The sequence below is a fragment of the Penicillium odoratum genome (genome assembly GCF_028828045.1).
Source record: "Penicillium odoratum strain IBT 22623 chromosome Unknown utg000005l_segment0_segment0, whole genome shotgun sequence".
Classification (NCBI taxonomy): Eukaryota; Fungi; Ascomycota; class Eurotiomycetes; order Eurotiales; family Aspergillaceae; genus Penicillium; species Penicillium odoratum.
This window is the reverse complement of record NW_026643147.1, coordinates 216685-241818: the sequence shown is the minus strand read 5'-3', so window position 1 is coordinate 241818 and position 25134 is coordinate 216685. Positions and strand designations below refer to the sequence as shown.

Genomic DNA, 25134 nt, shown 5'->3' with positions numbered 1-25134 from the left:
GGGAAAAGGGCTACATTGTAGCGTGGAAACAGACGAAATGGTCAAGATCAATCTGTAACCCGAGAGGTGTAGAGGAGGAAGAGAAAATGAAAAAGAGGAGAAGATGCAGCTGGAGAAAACGGAGGGGTCCCCCGGAACCCACACTTCAATATCCAATTAGTTTTCTGTATTGAGTTATCCAAGGGGGTCGACATTTTCACATCGAATCGCCTCACTTGATTCATTACCAAACCTCCAATTTAAATCGTATCAAACTTTGATTATTGGTAGTTTACTAGCATTTTCCGCGGCACTTTTTCCTCTTGGCACCGGCCCATTTAAGCATGGGCGTTCAAACTATATGCGGGCAATTCCCACGGCCTGGTACCCTCGAAACTACAGCCTTCAGTCTCTATGAGCACGCACACCATGAGAAACACATCAGTTGTCTTGCTCTCATTTGATTCGCAAAGATCGTTGCTGGAATCGGAGAGTTGACCGTGGCTTGCCTGCAAATTTAGATGACCCATACCACACAATGTCCTATTTGCATTCTTTGTATTCTTTGATGCTGAGCTGTTCCAGTATGCGAGAAGGTTGGACATTGTGAATGATGGAAAATTTCAACATCCTCGTCTTGGGGGCTAGCAAAACCCCCTAATTGACCAGTCTGGCTTGGTGTATGCAGGATGAATGCTAATATGTTCAAAAATCCTAGTAGGTACAGAGGGGAAGCATTTCACGGTAAAATTGCTCCTCGGTCGGAAGAAGCCCAGTACCAGAAGGATCTCTCTTCAATAAAAGCCGTTCAATCTGAGCTGTCAGGGTCTTCAAGTCGAGAGCTCGGTCTTTGTGGCAAATCATGAGCTCTCGACATTGTTCATCCGTTCGCCTCATCTGTAGCTCCGCTTTCGCCAAAGAGCTTATAAACACACATGTCTGTGCAAAAATAAAAATGACCATGATGAAACAAATGAATTTCTTGTTCCCAGATAAGTGTTTGAAGAATTCTTCCTCGGCTTCGTGATTGAATCCATAATCATTCCGCGTAGAGTATCTCGTATCGGGATAGCTCCGTCGATGAATGCCACGACGTCTGGTTGGCAGAGTCCAGCCAAGGCCATATGCATCATATGCCGATCGCTTTTCGTCATCGGAGAGGATTTTGTGGGCATCGACGATGAGCCGGTATCGCGCTAGGCGTTCTTCCTTGGGCATTTTTTCGGCTAAGAGGCTCGCTTTGCTGTCGGGATGATAAACCTTTACAAGGTCGAAGTATCTGGATTTGGGATATTTGGCATATTCCTGAATCCCCATCACCTCGTATGGTGTGGGTTGACTGTTCGATGGCCAAGTATAATATCGCTGGTGAGAGAACGAGTGGCGCCTCTTGGTCGGTGATTCGGAAACGTTGCCATTGAAATAAATCGACGGCCTTGAGCTAAAACGAGCCAATGCATCACAGATAGTCTTGCGGTACATTTCAAGTAGTATATGAAGAAATTAAGTATATTAGACAGCAGTATATATGGTGAGTTGTGCTCTGCAAGGCCAATTGAATGGACATTCGTCGAAGCTTTAAAATCCCCCCAGACCTTACCCCGCTGCGACCGGATTAGGTAGACTTGGTGTAGTGAAATGATCCCACGAATGCTTTCGGCCCAAGCATCACATTGCCCGAAAGAAGGGTCAGAGGGGCAAATTTGATGAGCTTCGTAGCGTTAAGTATGAGCATGTTTGTGGGTCTTGACTTGAGGGGGAACGTGGCCGAGATGCAGGTGTAATGCAACCAGTCATAAGATGTGGTATACTCTCGCGTGTGACGAGTATGTGAAATCACCGTGACCCGTTAATGATTAAGAGAAGATATCAAGGAACTGCCAGTCGACTGACTGAACCTCCTCGAAAGGATACCACAATTGCCTTCATTCCTAATATAGGTTGATCTTGCTTTCAGTGCTATGAGTTCTTCGCGTCGTAAACCATTTATCTGGTGACTTCTCTGACCCAAAACACCCAAGTTCTTATCCTTAGTATCTAGCGCATTCTCTGCAAGTCCTATCAAGGTAAGGGGACAATATAGGGTTCAATCCCAATTACTGTTGCTCAGAGCCATTCTGTAAGGCCGATGTTTGAGTATGCTTGGGGAATCGCATGTAATGACTCAAAGCCTGACCAAAGCGTCACCTAATGCGCGACCTGGAAGTTTCACTAAAATAGGATATAACCAAGGAATGAATGACCAGAGCAATTTTGGCACATACATTATGCTAGATTGATCTGCCGCTGTAAGAGGGCCTTGTCCACAAATGATCTTCCGTTTTATTTCATATTTCTCGATCTGAGACATCAAAGTGCGTGACTGAGCATATTTGAGTATTTGATTTCATACATTGCTTGGCACTATCCCTGAAATATCGGAGACAATGTAAAAACTGGCTCAGATATCAAGACACATCTTTGTTGCTACGACGCAGGCATTCCAGTTCGTAATACGCTTGAACTTGTAAGCAAATACTTTAAAAATGGAAAGAAAGAAAAACAGACAGAAAAAGAATAAAAAGTAATCTTACAGAATAATAAAAGAAGTAGAACTTCAATATGCACCCGCGTCGACCTCAGTCTCGAAGGTCCGCACTCGGCACTTGGCAAATGTCAGCTCGCCATCAAACGGGTCGCGAAGCTTCTATTTGCTTCTTATCTGCATTACTAGGTCTTGACCCACAATTCCTTTTATTAATTTATATATTTTTATCAATGCAATGTAGGTATTTGCAAGATGATGGGATCTCAAAACACTCAAAATACCGCTAGACCGGAATTGGTCATTCTCAGTCTCGAGATTCGATTTCCGCCCCCACTTCTTGCTTCTTTACCCTTTGCGCTCCCAGAATTTCGTCAACTCGGGCTCATCTGTGCACTTCCATAATTAAGTCATGAATATTTGGCAATTAGATGGGTAGCTAGAGAGATCACCTCGAATGCAACACCGCTTCTGCACTCATGCAATGAATAATGGCCCAGCTTACGGCTCATAGAACTCTGCGGTCTGGACTGCGTCAATTTGAGCATTTTAGTACCTAAAGATAGGTTTGTCACAAGAAATGTGCAACGAAGTCCTTTGGCGTCGATTTACTTCAAATCCAATTGGTTGTCGTGATGGGCAACAGGAGACAACCTATCATTGAGCTTAGTCAATCTTATTTTAACATAGAATATGAGGTTATGCATGAGCACTGACGTATACATCCATTATAGTAACTCCCACTATGGTGAAAATGACGCAAAAGAAGTACCCATGTGATCTATTCAAGAAACCAAGGATCCTGCCGAGATTGCTCATAGTTGATGTAACTCAGAGCAGGTGCAGAATGATTGAGAGAATTGCTAAGACGACACTCTAGAGGTTGGTAAGTCAATCGTATCGGTGGAATCACTTCTTGCATTGTGGGCAGGTTTATCTGGCGGCAGAATCCAACCCAGGAAAGTTGGTACTGGTAGCTTCAAAGGTTCGACCAACGCATATATCGGCCACATCTGATGCTTCCGTGTTACATCTACCTGTCCTCATTCGTAGCTCTTCTGAGCATTTGTAGCACTGGTAAGAGGTTTCGAAGCTACCACCAGGGTTTGGCTGTTTTCTATTCGCGGCCGTCTTGTTAGCGTCAAGAGTCTGTAGCAGCAAAGAGTTGAGGCCTTAAAGTGGGTAGAGAATATGTGCCTCCAACTGACATAGCGGAGGGTCAGGACCATTGTTCGACACAATCAGAAGGCTTTGTCGCATGTGGGCATATCGAAAGGGGGCGCCCAGTCTTACGTATCTTCTTCATCGAATGATCAAAATGTTGACAATTTGCTGATCGATGGCCACGGATACACGCCTCGCTTGATGGGTTTGTCAAAATGAGTTAGATCAATCTCCTCAAAGAGTCAGGTGGATAGAGATCCGGGGAGGCGGGGTGATGTATAGCAGAAATAAAACCTACCAGGCCCAATTCACTCCATTTTCATCTATGGCCATCCTGTAAATTCGAGAACTCAAGTTTCCTTGACGGAGTGAGCCGAGTGGATTTGAGGCTTGGTCTGTGTGTCAGGGTGGATATTCAAGGAACTGAGCTTTGACCGTGAAACTGAATGCTGAATATCATTTAAGCCGAGGCAAAAATCTTTTGCTGCTACAAGAATCATTTGGTTTCTTCTGCTTTCATCTTATACTGACCATCTAGGGGCCAGCGCAGCTCCATTCTAATCTATTTTGGAATCATTCAGCCCCTCACATGCATGCATAGCAACCAGTCTACCCAACTATGTGAGTGTATTAATTTGCGTCTGACGGCGTTAGGTGCTATTGCATCAGGAAGCATATCCTCGTAATCGAACCCCAAAAAGAAAATCGTGCTCATATCGAGTTCTATAAGCCATCTTCACTCCAAATGTCACGTCTGTCACATCCACCCACACCTTCATTAGAAAAAACGCGTTCAGTTTATTTTATCAATTCGCGCGGCGTAAGGCGTTCCAAAGCTGGTTGATAATGGTACGATCTATAGTCCTGCCAGTGGGGGGCTTATTACCAAATCACGCCGTCCATCTGGAAGCATTACTACGCCTGGATTATTTTTGAGAATTATCCCGCGAATTACATGAAATCGTATTCATCAAAATATGACCAGTTTCTCCAGATCTAGTGACACGTAAATATTACCAATTTAGCACATAGTAGTCATCTAAATTTCTCACCCAGCGAAGCCTTATAAAGTCAGGGGGCTCATAGGCTCTTATGTTCACGTACGCTATGGTCTGTCAAGTGGTGTGGCATCGCGGATGGTCTCTTGGCCATCTAGCTGAACGAGCACCAAAGTCAGCGCCAAAACAGCCAAACTGGAATATACTGGTACCAAATTCATACACATGAGGGTCCTAATATACTTCTAGATACGACGTAACTAGTCATATATCTAAACCTCGAAGTGCTTATGACCGTAGTACCGGCAGGTTCCAGCTTGGCTAATTTAGTTGCGAATTTAGAGCATATTCAAATAGATAGCGAAGGTAAACACCCCGGAAGCCATGCTCAGAGCTAGGCTTAGTGGAGCATATTGATATGAGATTGAATTGATCGTTAGTTGCCGATAGAATCTTTGTGGGGCCCACGATCACCAAACAGTGGGCCCCAAAGGGGAGCAGTCGAAAGCGTCACAGTTATCTCTCTAGAACATCAACAACAATCAAAGAGATCATTCTATGTCAAATATTCCATTACAAAGTTCTTTTTCATGTGTTCATTATTCAATTCCTCTCTAGAATTCGAGTCATTTTGAGGTCTTTCCTACGTGTCAAACCCCTTGCATGACCCATTTGCGTGCATAAAGTGGATCTTCCATGATGCCTTGAACCATTTCAGGGACATGTACGTAGATCACAAAAGAAAACCTTCTCAGGGCCTCAATTAGGTAATACTGTCATTAAGCTCTAACTGTTATGACATGCGCCATCCTGCCACCCAGGCGACGGTGGGGAAAACCGGCCGAGAAATAGCTCCCCCACAACCATACCCACAATAACGGCACACAGAACACCAACGTTGAATGTCATGACCGCCAGCATCCTACATTTTGAAGATTTCAGCTATTGTAAGTCATTGTTCGAGAGAAGCGTAGACTCACAACCCATACCCAATAAGAGCGCGAAGTCCTTCCAGCAAAGAGCTCGTACCGTCATGTTGCCAGTTCAATTTTCTGTGCGAGCGATATGAACTAGGTTGAGAGCTTTCGTCGTACTGATTGGAATAAGGCTGGGAGGTGGGTCCCAACAGGGGTGCTGTGGGAAAAGCATCATAACGATCGGTGTCGTTATCATTGAACACCACTTGTGGTGGGAGAGGGCTCATGCGATCATTTGCATTCGGATTTCGAGTCCAGCGAGACAGTGGTAGAGTCAAATTGGGCACATCATGTATTTCATGGTACAAATCATTTGGTCTCTGATGCAGAAGTTTCAAAATCCCAAGGAACCGGTTGAAGCAAGCGAGGAGGAAGAGGAGCAACAAAGTAAGGACATATGAGATCACTGTAGTGGTTGACCACCAGCTGAATAGAATGGTTACTTTGGTACTTAGGCTGAAGATCATTGGCATGCTCATCTCCATGCCATGTCCGGTGTGGCCATGGTCGTGTCCACCATGCCCATCGTGTTCCATGTTCACATGATCCATCGTGCCGCCAGAATGTAGTACGTTTGCGATGGTTAAGTGATACGTAGAATCTATATTTGAAATTCTAAGCAGCTTAGTGTCCTCCGTCGGTCGCTTTATCATTCTTTCACCTCATGCACTGAAATGGTCCGGTATCACACGGTCTACACGTGTTATGCACCTTCTTTCGTGGCCTCAAGACCACGACGAGCAAAATATGCGCAATTTCACGCATTAACAATGCACTCATATGTATGATATCAAGTAGGCTTTGAAACGATGGCGTCTCCCCCTTGTTCGCTATCTCTGTGAAGACTTCGGGCGCAAATCTGCTCATATCGGGCTGGGCACGCTTCAAATGAACAACTTAATTGCCCCCTGTGCATATACACCATGGGGAATTACAGTACGACCGGCTGATCCTCGCGTTTTATGCAGCTCCAAAGTTGATATATCTGACAAGAGGGAAAATTCGTTTCGTACAAGAAATATTCCGGATTCAAGATGCAGCACAAGTGAAAGCACACAGGACAACAACTATTGAAGTCTTATTTCACGACAAAACTGGTTGCTGGTTACTTGTTGTTGTTGTTTTCTTTTTTCCCCCAACGGTCCTTTTCCACCAGATGCAAAACTTAATTCTATTCTTTCTTGATACGATAGGATCGTATCAAGGACTACACGCCGAGAATGTCAGATGTATCTATCTTACCACCAACAAAATCCTCTAACAAAGGTAATTCTGGCAAGCTTCCACCCTTTTCTAGGACCTTACGGCGATACCGACGGCCCTCTGCTCCATCTAACGGGTTTCGCTGGAACCGAGTATTGAACATGATCCGCGCATATGCCTCGCCACTGCCTAGATGTTAGCTTCCTGGCTTGGCAAAAAAAAAATCCATTTGAGTAAGCTCACAGAAAATAGACATAATACCCCGCGGCATAATTCCGAAAGAAGTGCGGGAACCTCGCTTGCCCAGATCCCCAGTGATAATCTCCCCCATGACTATCTGGCCCAGTAAGCTGATCTGGCCCAACAAGCGAGGTGCACTCCCAGCGCATCCGGTTATACAAGACGGAAAGATCCTCTACCAGGGTTGTGCCGTGAATTGTGAGATCATATAAGGCGTAATGGAGTTGGTTCAGCATTAAACATGCTTCGTCAACAGCCTGAGCGGCAACGAGGCGTTCAAATAGGTCAATTGGTGGTTTATCCGCGGGGAGGTGGGCATGTGTTTTCAAATAGGCCTCTTTATCTTCAACGGAGGTGTATGTGTAATGCCGTGATAAGGAATGCAAGATTGACGGCGTCCAGCACCAGTGCTCTAGCATGTTGCTAGGAATCTCAACAAAATCGTGTGATGTACTGGTGCCATATGTACTCGCGAAGCGTGTTCGGCCAACCAGATGGTGGATGGTGTGACCAAGCTCATGGAACAGGGTGACCACTTGTCGTTGTCGGAGTAGGTGGGGTGCTATGGAATCGAATGAAGCCAGTAATATGATGCTGGGGTAAGATGTATTGCTCCCTTTGAAGCCCTATATCCTGAGATTAGCGAAAGTATATTAGGACAGTCTTATAAGATCCTTACCGGGGCTAGGAACTGATTACAGTTGGTGTTGTGTTTCCCCGGTCTTTCGAAAAGGTCGAAATATATATATCCGAGGAACTCGCCGCCCATCGCCTCTTCATTCCAAACCGCACAGACTGTTACCTCTTCATCCCAAACCCATGCGCCAGAATTGACGGGTTGGAAGTGAAGACCAAATATCTGCTCAAAAATCTGTAGCATCCCTGCCAATGTGTGCTTAAGAGGGAAGTATTCCATGACTGCCATTTCATCGATGTCAAATTTCTCTGTTTTGACAAGCCGAGCGTAGAAGTTCAAGTCCCAGATATAGATTCTGGGATCAATCTCATCTTCTGGTTTCCCCTGTGCTATGAGAAAATGTTTCTTGGCTTCCATAAGAACGACCCTCTCTTCAGCTGCCTTGTCGGCTACCTTCCTGCTGGCATTTAGACGCTCCGTCACCTGTGAAAGATTCAACATACGGCCTTGGATCGCGTATTCAGCATAAGACGCATATCCTAGGAGACTAGCAAGGAGCGCTCGGGATTTGACTAGCTCCTCGAATAAAGCAACATTCTGTGGGCACTTGTTTTCAGCAGCAATGTATACGCGCCGGCGGGTCGATTCCTCAGTCGCGAACTTCAGTACCACATCCAGATCGTGTCTCTTCAAACCCACAAAAACCATGTTATCAGCATTGCGCTTTCCGCTTGCGACATATGCTTCAGGAAGACCCTTAAGCTCGGCCTCCTCGAGCCAGACTCCTTCAGATTCTTCTTGAAAGTTTCGCACACACTCTCTACTCAGCTCGCCAATACGATTTTGTAAAAGCTGAACCTGCTGTTTAATTTCCCCATTGATGTGCATGGCGTTGCGACAGAATTTGAGATATACTCGATCGAGATAATGTCGTTCTTCGGAATTCAAGATTATAGTGCCATCTTGGCTTTTCTTGTAGACGACGTCAATACCATGGAAGAGATCTCGACGTGTTTTCACCTCTTGCTCGTATTCAGTCCATAGCTTTACAGCTGCGCGGGAGGCGTCACGTAGGTCTCTGTCTTTAGAAACGTATTGATGATAATTGATCAGACAGGACTGGAGAAGCCTGTGGTTTTCATCCTCTGCAAATGGTATAATAAATCCATCAAAAGTCCAGTCGGCATTTGTCTTAGCAGTGAGCACATCCAGGCTGGCCCGAGAGGTCGCTATGGCAGCATGCGTAAGTTGCATGACCTGCTCAGGAGAATGGTTCAACTCGAATGGAGGCTGGGGGGGTTCTTTGGTTTCGAGCATGATTTCTGCTGTTGTGTTTTCGTACATATTTTTCAGGTGGGATGATCCGTTCCTTTTAATGCTCTGTGTTTGACCACCAAGTTCGTTGGCAGAAAAGTCAGAGACTAATATTAGAAGATTTAGAGAAGAGGGGTAGAAACGCAATAGAAAGCGCTAGATGATTAAGAGATAATTTGCAAAAGATAAGGAAATTAGACCAGGCTTGCCGTGGCCCTTGTCACTTCTTTGGGCCTTCCGTCGGTGCTCCTCTAACCCTTGTCTAATGACTCCACCACCTACTAATCGGGCTAGCCTAGTGTATTGACTAGAATCGTCTCTTCCCCTCTCGAAATCATTTCGACCCGAATATTTAATACTAGTGCAGAGAGATTCTGCCCTCTTACTATCTCCCATCTACCAAGATGCGATACGACAGAGTTGCCTCTAGCGAGGATGAGGAGAGTGTGAAACTTGAAGCGACAACACAAGTTTTGACACCCCCTCACCCGTACATCAAGAGACGATGTTACCAAGGATGGCATTTGCTGGGCTTGGCTGCGATACAAAGTGTTGTGATTGTGATTCTGTTGATCCTCGTTATTGTTGTGGCAGATCGATCGTCGTCTCTACAGGATGACCGGAGTACCACGATGATCTACGGACTTGATAGGCCTTATATGTCCTTGAATCATACCTACGACCACTTATGGAATGAGACTTCTAAATCTGGCTTGGTGTTCACAGAAGTGGATGGAAACCGGGACGTCGGGGCAATAGCTATGTTGGAATCCCATCACTCTTTGCTAAGCAATCTCACAACCAAGAAATCTAACCCTAGAGCAGGTTTCATCAACTTCATTGTCTTGTTGCAATGCGGGCAGCTATGCAGAATGCTTCTGAAGGGAAACAAATCGGTATTGATCAGACGGATGACCCCCACTGGCCACACTGTTTCGACTATCTTAGAAAGGTGATATTTCTTTCCCTCTTCTCTGCATCACCATTTTCTGATGATTCATTAGACACTTCATTGCTTTGCGGATGATACTATTGAGTACCAAGATGTGAATGATGAGGGTGAGCAGTTGCATCGTATCAGTGGCTCCCAGACTTCACGACAATGTCGATCAGCACAAGCTCTTTACAACTATCGCGCGACTCATCAGTACATATATAATGTCACAGATCCTTGAATAATGCAATTTAATAAATCTCAATCCATTGCATGAGATATTCCAGTTGTATTATCCACCTAAAGATGCGCCTGCGGAGGTAATTCCGTTGGTTTTAGGGTCGGTTAAAATCGTCACGCAATGATGATTTTGCTTCCCTGAGTCCGCGCGTGGATCGAGGTATTTTCCGTTGATATTTAATCGATGTCTTTTTTGAGACAACAGAACGACAGAGAGAACAGAACGACACCAGAAAGGAAGTACAGCAACAAGAGGACAGCTCATCTGCTCACATGGTCCCCGAATCTTTCCGGTTCCCATCGGCAGTAATCTAGTTATTTTCTAGAGTATTAGTTGCATTCGCTAGACGTGCGATAGTCAATGCTACCGTAATTCGGCCGGAGCGTTCACTGCTCCAATAAAGCGGGTTATTCCCACGCGAAGGATAATAGCCTAGGTTTACAATGCAGTGTCCCCTCACCCCGCACGCAACATTTTACGTGGCATCATAACGCCATTACGCCTAAGGAAATGAGCGCTGCGTCTATGCAGCAGCCGTCACACGCTGGAGCGGGCCAGGATTCCCCATGCATGGTGCTAGTGTTTTAACCAAGCATGAAAGATATGGTATACCAAGTTGTACAATTGCGCAAGCAACCGGTCACTTATACAAATCCCTTTTTTTTTTTCATTTTCAATAACAGTGCTAAAGCTATACAAGTGCCTTGAGCAACCAATTCAACGCAACCAATTCAACGAAAGAAACTTCGGAGTTCTATCGAAAAATCCACATTATGGAGAAATGGTTACTTCCAGAGCGCTCCCGAAAAACCAGATGGGAGGTCATACTCGGCATACTATGTCTCTCTCAGACGATCGCCTTGGCAACTTACTTTTTCACTGCTACGTTCACTCAGCCTTATACAAAGCCATTGCCAGGCCAGCTTGACTACTGGACTGACTGTGGTCTCTCGCCCAGTGAGGCGATGGCTCGCAACTGCCATTTTGACCCGATGCTTTACGCCTGGATTCCTAATGAATGTTTTCACCCAGAAGGATTGGACGAGTACCGCCCTTTCGAAGATCGCATTTGGTACAAAGATCAAAATCTTACAGACACTTTGAGTGAGAACGACATGCAGCAGCTGGCGCTGGGCAACATATTCGTTGCATATACACACACCTTTCACCATGAGCACTGCCTGTACGCGATGCGCAAGCTAGCGATGGCTACCGAAAAACGATGGCTGCTGATTGATGGGAAGTCTGCTGATGTGCGGCACACAACACATTGCGGGAAGCAGATTGCCCATTTTGTCAAGGGTACAGTTGAAAAGACCTACAGTACGGAGCATGAGGTTGCGACTGCAAGATTACAGTTCCCAGGATGTGTGAAAATGCCATGGAGATTTTAAGTGCCAGAAAGCATGTACATATTTCTGGAAAACATGAAGTAATTGAGACAAAAGGTTTATTCTTCCATCTAGTATTTGAAGCATTTTCTACTGTTTCTGTACAGGCTTGACAGCCAGTTTTCCAACAGTCCTCTCTTGCACCCAGCGATGTAGGCGATCGAAATCTCGGCAAGTATGGTGATTGGCAGTGTCAATGTAGTTATGCCCCAAGCCTGGATTGTTCCTGGAGGGATTGGGGGTCAGGTCAGCCGCACACATGATAGACTGTCGAATTTTTTCGATACATCGATCTATTTTCAATGTTTGGTTAGTGAGCACATTTCGCTCTAGAGTCGTTATAGGAGACAAGCTCACTCATTGTAGACGAAGTGTTCTCATCATAAGTCAGATTATAGTATGATGGAGACAAACCGCGACGCAACAAGTCCTATCTTTGTCAGATTAATCACCAAAAATACACGAAGACCTACCAGACAACTCAATGTTTGAAAAACATCGATACTGAATCTCAAGTTAGATTCACCTCTGGAGTAAGGTCCACTGTCTAGTTCACTCACCTGATCACATAACCACCACGATCTTCGTCCCATAACTCGCTAACATCATCCGGCCATTGAATTTTGACTTCCTCTTCTGTCGCTAAGAATTCTTTCCCTAATTCAAAGGTTATTCAAATTTCGAAATTGTGGATGAGGATAAAGGTGATGAATGATGAACACAAACCTGCCACCAAATCTTCCCAAGCCTGGTCAATCTCTGGACTTGGCTTGCCAACATATTGGACCTTGGCTGGTTGATGCTGGAACTCAACACCTGCATAGGTAAATGCTGGAGACCCAGAAAAGATCAAGTGCTCCAACTCAATGTGTTCTCGAGCTGGGTCTGTGAAAGGTCAATATTGTTTTACGTGAAAGGTGAAGATCCACAGGCATACCAAAATCAGTCCTAAAGCCGCTCTCAAACGAATCATGCTTTTGCATTCCCTGCCGAGTGAATGTTGCAATGATCAACAGACTGCTGATCAGATTGGATAGAATCAGAACGTATATTAGTCCATTCTTCCGGAGTCGTGAGAGTGGCCATGGTAAAGAATTCTCAAGCTTGTCCTCCTGCTCTGACTCGACCTCGTTAGTTAACTTGTCGTACTTCACATTCTTGCCATTGGTGAAGAGAAACATCTTGATCACCGGTTTATTGAGTCGAGACTATTAGGAGCAATACAGATGGGAAGATCCTGGCAAATCGCGTGACTTCTTCATAACCAGCTTGTTGTAACATGTCCATACAGATTGTTGGTAATAAAAACATCGCCAATCTACGCTCCCTAGACGATATGTAATGATCTCGGGTATATTTACCAGAATTGCGATATCTGTCCGGAACTAGGGCACTCGCGCGCGGCCTAATATGCACGATGGATGCTTTGGCTGCTTCGCTGCTACGCTGCTATCTATTCGCAAAGCGGGGTGGGGTACAAGCTAAGCTTTTACCGCAAGGCGCTACAGCACCAAGCCCGGAAGAATTACGCGTCCTGTGACAGATCGGGTATAGATCCCTGTGCCACAAATAGAAAAGAAAAACGAAGTCGGCTTTCCTCCTTTTTACAGATAGCGAAGGCCGAACAACAATGTAACCTCATCCTGCAGCTAATGACGCTATCGGCCTACAGTCTTCGTCACCGGGCGGACACTGAGTCGTCTCCATATGTGCTCCTTACAATTGCAATTTTGGCTTACTTTCTACGCTAGGCAGGTAAGGGTCTATATTTTTCTTACCGCGGGTATACACAAATATCTGAGCCATGGCGACATTTCATAAAAGCGTTGTGGTAACGCCTTCAGGTGTATAAAGGGCTCTCCTATCCCCAGTCAATTACACATCATCAACAAGCAAGCTTATAAAATCTCCACTTCCAAGGTTCCTACATACCTGTTTGCACCATGCATTTCAATCTTTCACTCCTCACCTTTGCTTTCCTTATCATAGGGGCTATTGCAGCCCCCGCCCCGAAGAATTACATTGATCTTGAGCTGGAGACTCTCGACGAGCACGGCGGGTAAGTGTTCCAAATGCAATTCCGAGAGAACGGTCATCTCATGAAGTCTAGTACTTAAATCTCGACTCATTCTTACGCGTGGGTGTTCGTGAACCGCATGATCATTAAGGGCTGTCTCGTTGTGCCTCTTTGGCGTGTCAAGGAGATGAACAGTATTTAACAAAGTGGAACGACTTAATTTGAATATTTATCTCTTTTTTCCGAATTTTTAGTACAAACTGCCCTCGCCTGGGTCAGTTGGTAGTATTAGTAGTAATATATCGTGTCCCTGTAACCACATTGCGGAGGTGAATCAAGTCTCTCTTCCCTCCCCTGGCCACCCGGAGCTCTTTTAATCCTCTCAAAATGACATTTGCACAGTCTGTGTATTCGAAACTCCCTCTGCATGAAAGTGATGAAGAATCAAAAGCAGCCACAGCAAAGCCATCTGTTTTTGGCACAAAATATCCCCTGTCATGGTTTATTAGCGTGTACCTCGCTACTGTCTTTCTCGGTGTCTTTTTCATTGTTATGATTTCATCAAAGATGTCGGGGGCAATGTCAATTCCCCCCAGAGATGTGTGAGACAAATTTCTGGGTACATTTATTTACTGATATATTTACTAATCTGAAACCATAAAGACCTTTCGACGACGATTCCTCGGATTCCCATGTGATTCCATGGCTCTCCACACTTTGAAGCTAACGGCACCGCCTGGCGAGAGGCGATTGACTCTTCTGCTCGATGGCCCGAGAACAAAGCCTACTTTGGCAATCCCGGCGCAGAAATCGATAATGAATGGAACCATCTCATCCGACCTCGGTACTTCTCAGTGTCAGAAGTCGAAGCAAAGCGGGCGTGGGGAGCGGGATATACCAAATATCGCGACCCACTTTTGGGAGAATACACAGCTGGGTACTTTTGATTACACGTTTCATTTCCACTGTTTATGCTGATCCATAGTCCACTAAAGGTTCAGCATGTATCATGCGTTGCATTATCTGGTGAGCGCTCAGCCATCGCCTTTCCAGTTAGATCAAAGCTTAACAAACTTAGGATTCTGTACGCATGGCTCTTCAACGGGAGTTTTATCCCTTTACTGAACTTCATGGCGCGGTTCATCTTGGTACGGTGTTATCTATACCTTGACATGAATCAACAGCTAATTAGTCTTTTCCACAATAGAACACTGTCTTGACTTTCTCCGCCAGGAAATACAATGCTATGGGAGAACTACATTGATTCGACAAAAGCATTTCGAAGGCCTTCCTCACCCATATACTGACGCTGATCGAGTACACACTTGTCGGGACTTCAATACGTTGAAAGAATTTACGTTAGATAGACAACGGGGCGGGAAGTTATATGTTCCTCGGGTACAGTGGAGCAGCGAAGAGGTTCAAAAGCTTAAAACAGAGCTGGAACTAGATAGCTTGAGTTGAGTGTTTTCAATACATCATGTATTCTGGAGATGTGAATATCTTCTTTTTCAGGCTGTCTTCTTACACGGTACAGGGTCCATGCGAGTGAATAATCTTGTTGAGCAGGGGGATCAAGAGATGAAAGAGGAAGGAGTGGCGAGATGAGAGATATACTCTTATGGACTAAGCTGACTAACCCAATTGGGCAACAAGGAGAAAAAGATATTGAGCCTCAGGCATCTGGAGCTCATCTCCAACAGAAAGTCTGGATTTACACAAAAGGTTTCCACTGCTGCTCACGCCACTCTCAAAGTCGTCTTGGATATCCAAGTCCTCCATCCTCGGCCGGAGTCATCGCTGCGACGATATCTCGTCGCGGGCAATCCTCATCCCGTCGAATCCTTCCCCAGGGAATAATATAGCCGCCATTATTCTCAAGGGTGATCTCGGATGATAAACCGGCATACAGCTCAGTATAGGCCCCAAACTTGGCCTCACGGAGTAAGGGGCTGATAAAGAACATGGCAACCGCCGAAGTCCCTACATAGCTGTCCGTATTTAGATTGCCTGGATTCTGCACTACGCTCACAATGTTGTCCTGCTCGAGATGGGATCGTCCGGCCAACTCCCGTCGCAGCATCCAGGTTCCCACTTTGGAGACAGCATAGTTACGAGTGCGATCACTGGTTCCCTTATCTAACAGGGTGAAATCAATCCTATTCGCCGGTGAGGCGCCTTCTGCCAAAAAGCTGGATGTCCACACTACCCGAACAGATCCACGAGGTGTCTCGGGCGCTGCTGCAGCTGCCCGTAGTTGCGGTCGCAGGAGCTCGGTGAATAGTAATGTCGCGATGCAGTGTATCCCCACCATCGCCTCGAATCCCTGAGGAGACGATCACTTGCAAAGCACGTGAAAATACTCTGATTCTTTCGAATTGACCCAGTACTCTTCAGTACTCTTCAAATCAATTAAAGTGACTCATGGTGCGCCGTGTAGCCTGTTTGGATTTACTTTTCGTCTGAACGCTATCTGCTTGTGCTCCATAACTTTCCTCGTACAAAGCTAAAATTGGAGGATCTTTGTAATATTTTAAGCTCAAGGTGGCTACCTCTGGGTTGGCTGGCTGCAAAGAAAGACTTCACAACTGTGGCGCAGCCACCTGAACCGGCTGCTGTTACCAACGCGACGCGGCCGGTCGCAAAGCTGCATGTCGCTTGTGTTTTGGCTGCGAAGCATCACTCCATCTATTCTTTAATCCGGCATGGAGCTTTCACCTGAATACTGAAGAATCAGCCGAATGGAATGGCTGTGAAGCGTAACATGGATTCGGCATGTGTCGCCAGGTGAGCATCCAATCACCTAGCAGGTAGTAGAGTCTATTATGCGACCGACATATCTATTACTATGACTGAGAATTACAGTAGTAGTAGAAGTAATAGTAGTAGTAGTAGAAGTAGTAGTAGTAGTGGTGGTGGTGGTGATTTTCATTTACATTGTCCTCTCGCCATTCATTCATCGGCCTGCCTCGCAAAGAAACCTCTTCAACGGTAGCGTCGTGAACAACAAGCGAGCGTTCGTTCATGATTACCGGTGATCTTGGTCTTACTGGAGCTGCTATCGCTCGTCAGATCGGCATCTTTTCTGGGGGTTCTGAACCCATTAATTTTTAAAAGATAGTGTAGAAGCGAGATATGAAAGAATTTGCGTCGCAGCCACCCATAGATGCCAATTCCTCGTGGTGATCATCATCATATTATCCAGGAAGGAAAATCTCGAGATGATCGATCACCCGCAGACGTTTCGGCTCCAACCACATTACGCGTTGAAGAGATCTTTGTTCGCAGTCACCCACTCCTCGAACCCAGTTGAAGGGGTTCCAGTGTAAAGCTGCACATTCTGGACACCCTCCTCGTAGTGAGCACGCGGAACATTGGCATCGTCATCAGTTCCGAATCTCCGAATCATATACTCGGCCAGCGGCTTGGGCATGCCATGGCCAAGGTGTTGCTCCAGGGCCTCCTCCGCGTTGATAGTAGTAATCTTAACAGCCTTGCCCAGAACCTTCGCAACAATTTGAATGGCGTCTGACATTGAGATCACCTGAGGACCATAGATATAGACCTTTCGCTGACCATTCTTCGGTCCCTGAGCAAGAATAGTTCCACTGACACGACCCATATCACTAGGCGTGACGCAATCGAGCTTGAAGTTCGGTGCATAAATCCTAACCTCCCCAGAGTGAATGTCACTCTTGTTGCGCAAAAGATTTGTGGCAAAACCTCCAGGGCGCACGGCAACATATTTCTCCACACCAAAGACTTCGTCAAGGTTGAGTTCCACCTGCGCGTGAATATAAGGAATGAGATCACTGGGTTCGACGTCCTTGGGGTCGCCTGAGATGGTGTAACTGCTCAGGAAGACGACAAATTCAATACCAGATGATTTCAGAGCCTCAAGAGTCGACTTCATGTGGTCTGAAGAACCAAAAGCAGCGTAAATGAAGGCGCGCTTGGCTCCGGATTTCTTGGTCGCTGCAGCGACGGAATCGGCATCCGTCAAATCGGCCTGGACTCTTTCGAAACCACCAGCTTGCTCTTGCTGTGAGCTCAGACCCGGTATGGTCTTCTTCAGGTCACGCATGGCTAAGATGACCTTGGCTCCATGCTCTTGAGCAGTGCGGGCTGCGACGGAACCGATGTTGCCGGTCGGCCCAAATACAATGACGGTCGACATGATGTTAAATGTAGAAATAAATGTTGAATCGTTTGACCGGAATGATAAAATTCAAGTTATTTGGACAGGGGTTTGCTTTTATTAGTGGGAGGTAGACTTGTCATCTCTCGTACATCTCGCCTCGGGCTTAAGCTAAGTCCGTGCCCGACCCAACTGCAGTCCACTTTCCTTCGCAGGAAAGAGGGGTTAAGCAGCTCACAAGGCCCGTGAAAGCCGTTAGCCTTTCTCTCATACATAAGATCAAAATTTGGCCGGAAATGTCAATTACAAACAAACAAACAAACAATTCATTAACGCCCGGCGGCTGAGCCGAAAGGGCAACTATCACTGATCTACTGTACATGTCCATCTGTGTATGCTGTGTCTCCTGAAAGCCCATACATAAAACCTTATAACATATAACATTTCCAGAACGCAGTATCGCAGCGAGTTTCTCGTGGGTTAGTAAGTGGGTTAGTAGGCTGGCTTGAAGGTGCTTCTCCAAGTGTTCAACATCCTATCTTCGGCAGTTGAAGCGCGTCTACCATGTGTAGCACGAGGTGGTGGGTAAGTAGGGTCGGAAGAAGGGGTGGGGGTTATGTTAGTCGATATGTTCAAGTGGCCTCGAGTCGGCCCGTCGCAATGGCGAAACGTATGGAGGCCTGTACTGCCTCTAGGTTTGGCGTCCACTTCTGATCATCAGAAGGCTGTTTTCCGCCCAGGAAGAAAGATATGTTTCCTCGGTGAGTCTGCGTGCATTGTAACATTTCCGTCCGGTGCGCCATCCACTTCCGACATCGGAAGAGGAAGTGCTCCACGGTCTCTCTTGCTTGTCCGCAATCGCATTGATCCGTCTCTGCTACATGAATTTGCTTGAGATACCCATTGAGCCTAGCCATGCCGGTTCGGAGCTGGGCCAGTACGCTCGCTTCTTTCCACGTGAGGCGATCATACAACTGCCGGGTGTGTTTGCCTGGCAGTGCGGCATCTACTCGTTTTGCGTGTCTTCCTATGTTCTCTGGTAGCTCACTGCTGGGGACTGCTTGGGACCGTGCGATGTTCAATGTTGTCGACTTCATCCTCGAGACGTGTTCTTGTGGGAGAGCATCTTCTTGAGTTGCAGTTCTGGCCTGTTCTTTAGCCAGACCTAACAGCTTGTTGTCGTCGGTAGTAGGGATCCAGTGGAACTCGATGCGGTTTCCATTCCTCCGCAACCTTCTCATCAACTTGTACATCTGACAAACAAACTCCTGGCCAGACTGTCGTCGGGGGTTTCTTAGCGTGAGCACCGCCGCCTTGTTGCTTGTGAGCAACGTAGTCCTGTAGTCCTTGATTCCCACTATCATTTTCAACAAGTGTGCCATGGCTGCCAGCTCCGCAGAGAACGGGTTCTGCTCTGCCCTCGCGCCCAATGTGATAGCAAACGTTTTGAGCTTCAATTTTCGATTTCGAGGTGGCTGTTTCTCGATTGCGACTCCAAATCCCACCAGCTCGTTCCGTGCCGAGCTGCTGACCGCGATCTGCATCAACCCGCCCGCTTCAGTCTGGGGTTCATGTTGTCCGTCAATATTGGTCTGTACGCGTTCGTCCCATGGGGCCAACGTGAACGGGTCAATTGTTTCCAGTGTCTCCATGTCGATGTACATTAGTTATTCGAAGAGATTAAGATTTTAAAGTCATTTCCTTGCAAGAGCCCGCTCAATAGCATCCTCCATGAGCGACCCAGTCACAATAATCTGTACATCAGAGCGCTGCTCACCCTCAAGTGCTTCTCACCTTATAACAGAAGAGTGGCCTAAGCAATTAGTGGTTTGAGTCTGGGAAGCCAGTCAGGAAAAATAAAGCCATATCCTATCTGGTAAGCAGAGTTACGAAAACGCCCTTGATCAGAGCACATTAGGCGGGTAGAGGGGGATAGATATATCGGCAAAGAGATCAATTATATGAACAGTCAGTTGCACGTGTTTTAACTTGGCAAAGTATGTATCAGCTGACTAACGGTTCAGCAGAATTATTGACCGCCGATGGATGTTTTCGGCTTACTAAGATCCGCCACTATCAAATCAAGTCAATATACTCCGTACAGTGGAAGTGAACGAGTCAAAAACAGCTTGTTTTCTGCTGTTTTAAATGCCATTATATTTGTAAAATTTGTAAATTGTGTCTGTTTACTTTGTTTAGGAACTTGATTTGTTTACTCATCGAGTATCCGTACCTGAGGTGGAGTGGCGCTTATCGACGGAAACAGATGGAGCGGAGTAAGAAAATGAGAAAATAGAGTAGAGGGGTCCAAACAGTGGAACGGTTGAACCTTGCAAAAAAGTTCTCGATAAGCTCAAATCTTCCTTTGACCTCATCCTACATTCCAACTTTTTAATAATGTCTATTTCCACCCACCCTGTTGTCCCGCCGGTGGCGCTGGATACAATCACCCAGCACATTGGCAACACCCCCCTCGTGCGACTGAATCGCCTACCTCAAAGCCTTGGTATCGAAGCCACCGTCTATGCCAAATTGGAATATTTCAACGCGGGCGGATCTGTCAAGGATCGCATTGCCTTGCGTATGATCGAGGAGGCTGAGCGCTCCGGGCGCATTAAGCCTGGCGACACCTTGATTGAGCCTACCAGTGGTAACACCGGTATTGGTTTGGCACTGGTCGGCGCTGTGAAGGGTAATTACATTGCTACCCAGAGGTGGAATCAGGACGCTAACAATTGTTACAGGGTATAAGACCATCATTACCCTCCCCGAGAAGATGTCCGCCGAGAAAGTTTCCGTCCTGCGTGCCCTTAATGCGACAATCATCCGAACCCCCAACGAGGCCGCCTTCGATTCCCCCGAGTCCCACATCGGAGTCGCCAAGCGCCTGCAGAAGGAATTGCCCAACGCTCACATCCTCGATCAATACTGCAACGTGAACAACCCATTGGCCCACGAACTGGGAACTGCCCAGGAGATTTGGACCCAGACCAAGGGCGAGATTAACGCCATCGTCGCCGGTGCCGGAACCGGTGGTACCATCACCGGACTGGCACGTGGTCTGAAGAAACACAACTCCAACATCGAGGTCATTGCCGCCGATCCTTTTGGTTCCATTCTTGCCCTGCCGGAATCGCTGAATGAGTCTCGCGTCAACGAGCCCTACAAGGTGGAGGGAATTGGTTATGATTTCATTCCCGATGTGTTGGACCAGAAAATTGTCGATCGGTGGTACAAGACCGAAGACAGGGAGTCATTCCAGTACTCGCGCCGTTTGATCGCCGAGGAGGGTCTGCTGTGTGGTGGTAGCAGTGGAAGCGCCGTGGCAGCTTTGGTCAAGGCTAACCAGGAAAAGAAGTTCTCCAAGGACGATGTCGTGGTCGTCGTTCTCCCAGACAGTATCCGCAGCTATCTTTCCAAATTTGCTGATGACGACTGGCTCGTCGCTAATGACCTTTTCCCCGCTGCCACCCCCGAGACAGCTCTCCCCGAAACCCAAGAGCCATCTGTCACCAAGGACCCCTTGGCTGGGGCAAAGGTGAGCGCTCTTCGTTTGAAACCGATAACCACCGTGACCTCCAGTTTCTCTTGTGAAGCCGCCATCGAGATCATGCGTGAGAAGGGCTTCGACCAGCTTCCTGTTCTCGCTCCTTCGGGTCGCAAGCTCGTGGGTCTTCTCACTCTGGGCAATGTCCTTAGCAGACTGACCCACGGCCGGGTATCGGGCAAGACCCCCGTTTCGGAGGTGATGTTTGATTTCTCGAAGATCCCCGAGGTTGTCACCGACCCCCGTGACATGGGCGCCACTACCCAGAAAGTCCAGTCCAAGCGTCGCCAGTTCATTGAGATCACCTTGGATACCCCTCTCAGTGTGTTGAATCGCTTCTTTGAGTGGAACAGTGCTGCTGTTGTGACCGAGAAGGACGCGAATGGCAGCATGAAGCCACTGGCAGTTGTTACCAAGGTGGATCTCCTCACCTGGTTGCTGCACCAGAACAAGAGCAACGGCAATTAAACGATTTACGATTCCTGTCACTACTTGGGCTTTTTCATTTCTTGCGGTTTCAACATCTGTCTTTTGCTATTCAATCGGCGTTTATTGTGTAGATTACGGTGGGGCTGGGATTGGTCCCATTTAACATAGATCAACCAGTCCATGATTTACATTTGCGGTTCAGATAGAGTAATACAATGATAGACCCTTTTCATCGATAGAATTCTATCATCTAACTCCATCTCCGGATCTAACTCCATCTCCAACTCCGGCCAAATAGACCCTCATCATCTTTTGAATCCCGATATCCAACTCCAACTCCAGATCCACCAAGCAGACCCTCATAATCTATAGAATCCCAGGAACCAAACCCGGATCGAACTAAACAGACCCTCATAATCCATTATTCATAGACTCCATCCCGGAACTCAACCCAGATCAACCAAGTAGACCCCCTCATCATCTATTAAAGCCCAAGATCCAACTCCAACTCCGGAACCACCAAGTAGACCCTCATAATTAATAGAATCCCCTATATCTACCCCGAATCCAAACCAAGTAGACCCTTAATAATCTTTAGAACTCCGAGATCCAACTCCATCTCTAGATCTAAATCCATCCCCGGCTAAGTAGACCCTCATAATCTATAGAATCCTAAGATCTAACTCCATTTCCAGATCCATACTCCAACTCCGGATCTAGACCAAGGAGATCCTCATAATCAATAGAGTCCCGGGATCTAACTCCATCTCCGTCTCCGGCCAAGTAGACCCTTATTATCTATTAGATTCCGAGATCCAACTCCCTTTCCAGATCTAACTCCAAAACCGCATCCAAACCAAGTAGACCCTCATAATCAATAGAATCCGAGATCCAAATCCATCATCTAACTCCATCTCCGTCTCTGGCCAGATACACCGCAGACTTTTTGAGCATGCGTTCGACACCTCCATCAGACTTTTCATTTTTCCTCTTTTCCTTCCACTTCAATTTTCTTCTCCTCTATTTTTTTCTTTTCCTTTTCTATTCCGCTACTGGTGGATCTTTGACCAGTTGATTAATATGGTACGAAAGAAGGTAGCATTCTGAATAGGAGACGAAGTAGGAGACTAAGTACGAGACTAAGTAGGAGACTAAGTAAGAGACTAAGTAAGAGACTAAGTAAGAGACTGAGTAAGAGACTAAGCAGGAGATATAGTAGGAGGTGTGGTCGAACACCTAAGTAGGCGCCGCGTGAAAAGCGCGGCGGAAAGCCTCTAGTAAAGTAAAGCCTGCAATTCGTTCATTCGAGGCCAAAGAGCCAACTTATATGTGTAACAATACACAATAGAGAAAGTAAAGAAGCTGGTCATTTCCGAGTTGAATCAAATGTATGGATATCGGAAGAATGTGGGCAGGAACAAAATCAAGATGAACATATGGGTAACGTAATTTATGTCATAACTGGTTAATTAACTATATTTCTAAGCAATTCATAGTGTGGAAAACGTCTACCCCTCTAATACTTGGGTACACGGTGGACCTTTCGGAAATACTTTCCAACCCCTATCCTTTCACTTCTCTCTGTTCTTCCTGTTCTTTTATGTAGGAATTTGGGGAGTTCTTTGGCTATTTAACCAATCCGGTAGTAAAGAATGTAGAACACTAGCTAGGATACTGGGAGACTGGGAAGGAGCTATAGCAGGAGAATAGTATAACGACCTAGATAGGCGCCGAGCCAAAAAGGTGGCGGAAAGCCTCTAGTTACCTACAAATCACAACTATATTCATTCCAAGGTCTGCTAAAATACTTCACCATGCAGTGTCTATGCTGTTCTCGGACATGTACTCAACTCAAGATACGATCCATGGCCAGTCAGTGGCCATGAAGCACCACCTGAGCACTAGAGGGCGGGATCCTTTGCAACTATATTGCAGGACATAGGAAATTCATTTCGTCTTTAACGAGGCTTGGCAATTCTAAATCATATCGGGTAATTCGTCAACGCCGTCCTTTCTCATCACACATTTACAGACTCTTGCCCGCCTCAGCCGCCTTAACATCCTCCTCGGAGCTCATAATCTGCACCTTAATGGCACCAGTCTTGGGGTTGGCAGCGGTCTCGAACGCCTTCAGAGCATCCTCGATGGCGAAGCGGTGGGTCACCAGCTTGCGCAGGTCAATGACACCGTTTTGCACCAAGCGAATGGCACGGGGCCAGGTGTTGCAGTAACGGTACTGGTACTGGAGGTCGATCTCCTGGGTGCTGAGACGCATGAAGGGAATGGTCATCTCATTCTTGCCAACACCAATGATGAAAACCTTGCCACCGAATTTCACACTCCAGATGGCCGAGTTGACACTGCTCTCGACTCCAGTGCACTCCAAAGCCAGCTTGGGGCGCAGCGCATTCGGACCAGAGCCCTGGCCATCGTTCAAGGCATTGATGATACCCTCGGCACACTCCTCGGCCGACTTTCCAATCTCCACCTTGTAGGTGCGCACCTCGGGTACCAGACTCTTAGCAAAGGCCAGACGACCCTCATCAATATCAGTAATGACAATGGGACAGGCACCAGCCGCACGGGCACTGAGCAAACTAATCAGACCGATCGGACCAGCTCCGGTGATAAGTAACGCGTCACCGAGACGCAGCCCGCTGCGTTCCACAGCCGCCAGGGTCACACTTAATGGTTCCAAAAGGGCACCGTCTTCATAGCTCATGTCGCCAATCTTGTGGCACCAGATGGCGGGGTGGTTCACGTACCGACGGAGCAGACCGTCGACGGGCGGGGTAGATAAAAAGTCGACCTTGTCGCATCCGTTGTAGCGACCTGTCAAACATGGCTCACAGGCGTTGCAGATGATGTTCGGCTCGATGGCGACACGGTCGCCGACCTTAAGGGAGGTAACGTCGGGCGCGACGGAGACGATCTGGCCGGCAGATTCGTGGCCGAGGATGTGATCGCCTGTGACGATCATGGGACCGATGCAGCCTGCGTGCCAGAAGTGGACATCGGAGCTGGGGATTGTTAGTGAAAGAATATAGATTGGAGATTGCATTTCACTTACCCGCAAATACCGGTGCTTCGTACTTCAATGGTAACCTGACCTGGCTGTAGACCCTTTCCTGACTGAACATCCTCTACTTTTGGGGTGGCCTCCGCAATCCACAGATCGTGGTTGGGGTTGGTGTAGACACCAATGTTTGTTTTGGTGATAGTCGCGGAAGACATGGTGGGGGAAGGGAGAGGAAGGGGAAAGATTGGGGGAGACTAATGAGAATTCTTCTACGATCTACGGGGGACACAGACAGGTCTTTATTTAAAAATCCATGCAACAGGCCAGGTGATCACATTGCGGTACAGGCGCGAGTACACAAGTGGGTTTGAGGGTCAAAGTT

General features: G+C 46.9%; 10 protein-coding genes across 10 annotated transcripts; 3 read left to right on the top strand and 7 right to left on the bottom strand.

Annotated features, from left to right (window-relative positions):
* Positions 1–693: 693 nt before the first annotated feature.
* N7520_005606 (uncharacterized protein) lies at positions 694–1461 on the bottom strand (the record flags this gene model as incomplete). Its single annotated transcript, XM_057139540.1, has 1 exon — positions 694–1461. The coding sequence occupies one exon, from the start codon at positions 1459–1461 to the stop codon at positions 694–696; it is 768 nt and encodes a 255-aa protein (XP_056993546.1).
* Positions 1462–5451: 3990 nt separating this feature from the next.
* On the bottom strand, positions 5452–6193 carry crmD (putative copper transporter crmD; the record flags this gene model as incomplete). Its single annotated transcript, XM_057139539.1, has 2 exons — positions 5452–5587; positions 5646–6193. 2 exons carry the CDS (start codon positions 6191–6193, stop codon positions 5452–5454), a joined length of 684 nt encoding a protein of 227 aa, XP_056993545.1.
* Positions 6194–6849: 656 nt separating this feature from the next.
* On the bottom strand, positions 6850–9066 carry N7520_005604 (M3 family metallopeptidase; the record flags this gene model as incomplete). Its single annotated transcript, XM_057139538.1, has 3 exons — positions 6850–7030; positions 7107–7711; positions 7765–9066. The coding sequence occupies 3 exons, from the start codon at positions 9064–9066 to the stop codon at positions 6850–6852; spliced, it is 2088 nt and encodes a 695-aa protein (XP_056993544.1).
* A 374-nt stretch (positions 9067–9440) lies between these two features.
* On the top strand, positions 9441–9992 carry N7520_005603 (uncharacterized protein; the record flags this gene model as incomplete). Its single annotated transcript, XM_057139537.1, has 1 exon — positions 9441–9992. One exon carries the CDS (start codon positions 9441–9443, stop codon positions 9990–9992), a length of 552 nt encoding a protein of 183 aa, XP_056993543.1.
* A 992-nt stretch (positions 9993–10984) lies between these two features.
* Positions 10985–11605, top strand: N7520_005602 (uncharacterized protein; the record flags this gene model as incomplete). Its single annotated transcript, XM_057139536.1, has 1 exon — positions 10985–11605. The coding sequence occupies one exon, from the start codon at positions 10985–10987 to the stop codon at positions 11603–11605; it is 621 nt and encodes a 206-aa protein (XP_056993542.1).
* A 307-nt stretch (positions 11606–11912) lies between these two features.
* N7520_005601 (uncharacterized protein) lies at positions 11913–12783 on the bottom strand (the record flags this gene model as incomplete). Its single annotated transcript, XM_057139535.1, has 5 exons — positions 11913–12032; positions 12076–12106; positions 12163–12259; positions 12329–12487; positions 12540–12783. The coding sequence occupies 5 exons, from the start codon at positions 12781–12783 to the stop codon at positions 11913–11915; spliced, it is 651 nt and encodes a 216-aa protein (XP_056993541.1).
* A 2586-nt stretch (positions 12784–15369) lies between these two features.
* Positions 15370–15933, bottom strand: N7520_005600 (uncharacterized protein; the record flags this gene model as incomplete). Its single annotated transcript, XM_057139534.1, has 1 exon — positions 15370–15933. The coding sequence occupies one exon, from the start codon at positions 15931–15933 to the stop codon at positions 15370–15372; it is 564 nt and encodes a 187-aa protein (XP_056993540.1).
* Positions 15934–16878: 945 nt separating this feature from the next.
* Positions 16879–17796, bottom strand: N7520_005599 (NmrA-like family protein; the record flags this gene model as incomplete). The annotated part of the gene is made up of 1 exon (XM_057139533.1): positions 16879–17796. One exon carries the CDS (start codon positions 17794–17796, stop codon positions 16879–16881), a length of 918 nt encoding a protein of 305 aa, XP_056993539.1.
* A 2358-nt stretch (positions 17797–20154) lies between these two features.
* N7520_005598 (cystathionine beta-synthase CYS4) lies at positions 20155–21772 on the top strand (the record flags this gene model as incomplete). Its single annotated transcript, XM_057139532.1, has 2 exons — positions 20155–20449; positions 20502–21772. The coding sequence occupies 2 exons, from the start codon at positions 20155–20157 to the stop codon at positions 21770–21772; spliced, it is 1566 nt and encodes a 521-aa protein (XP_056993538.1).
* A 1987-nt stretch (positions 21773–23759) lies between these two features.
* On the bottom strand, positions 23760–24967 carry N7520_005597 (NAD(P)-dependent alcohol dehydrogenase; the record flags this gene model as incomplete). Its single annotated transcript, XM_057139531.1, has 2 exons — positions 23760–24753; positions 24804–24967. The coding sequence occupies 2 exons, from the start codon at positions 24965–24967 to the stop codon at positions 23760–23762; spliced, it is 1158 nt and encodes a 385-aa protein (XP_056993537.1).
* Between the last annotated feature and the right edge of the window lie 167 nt (positions 24968–25134).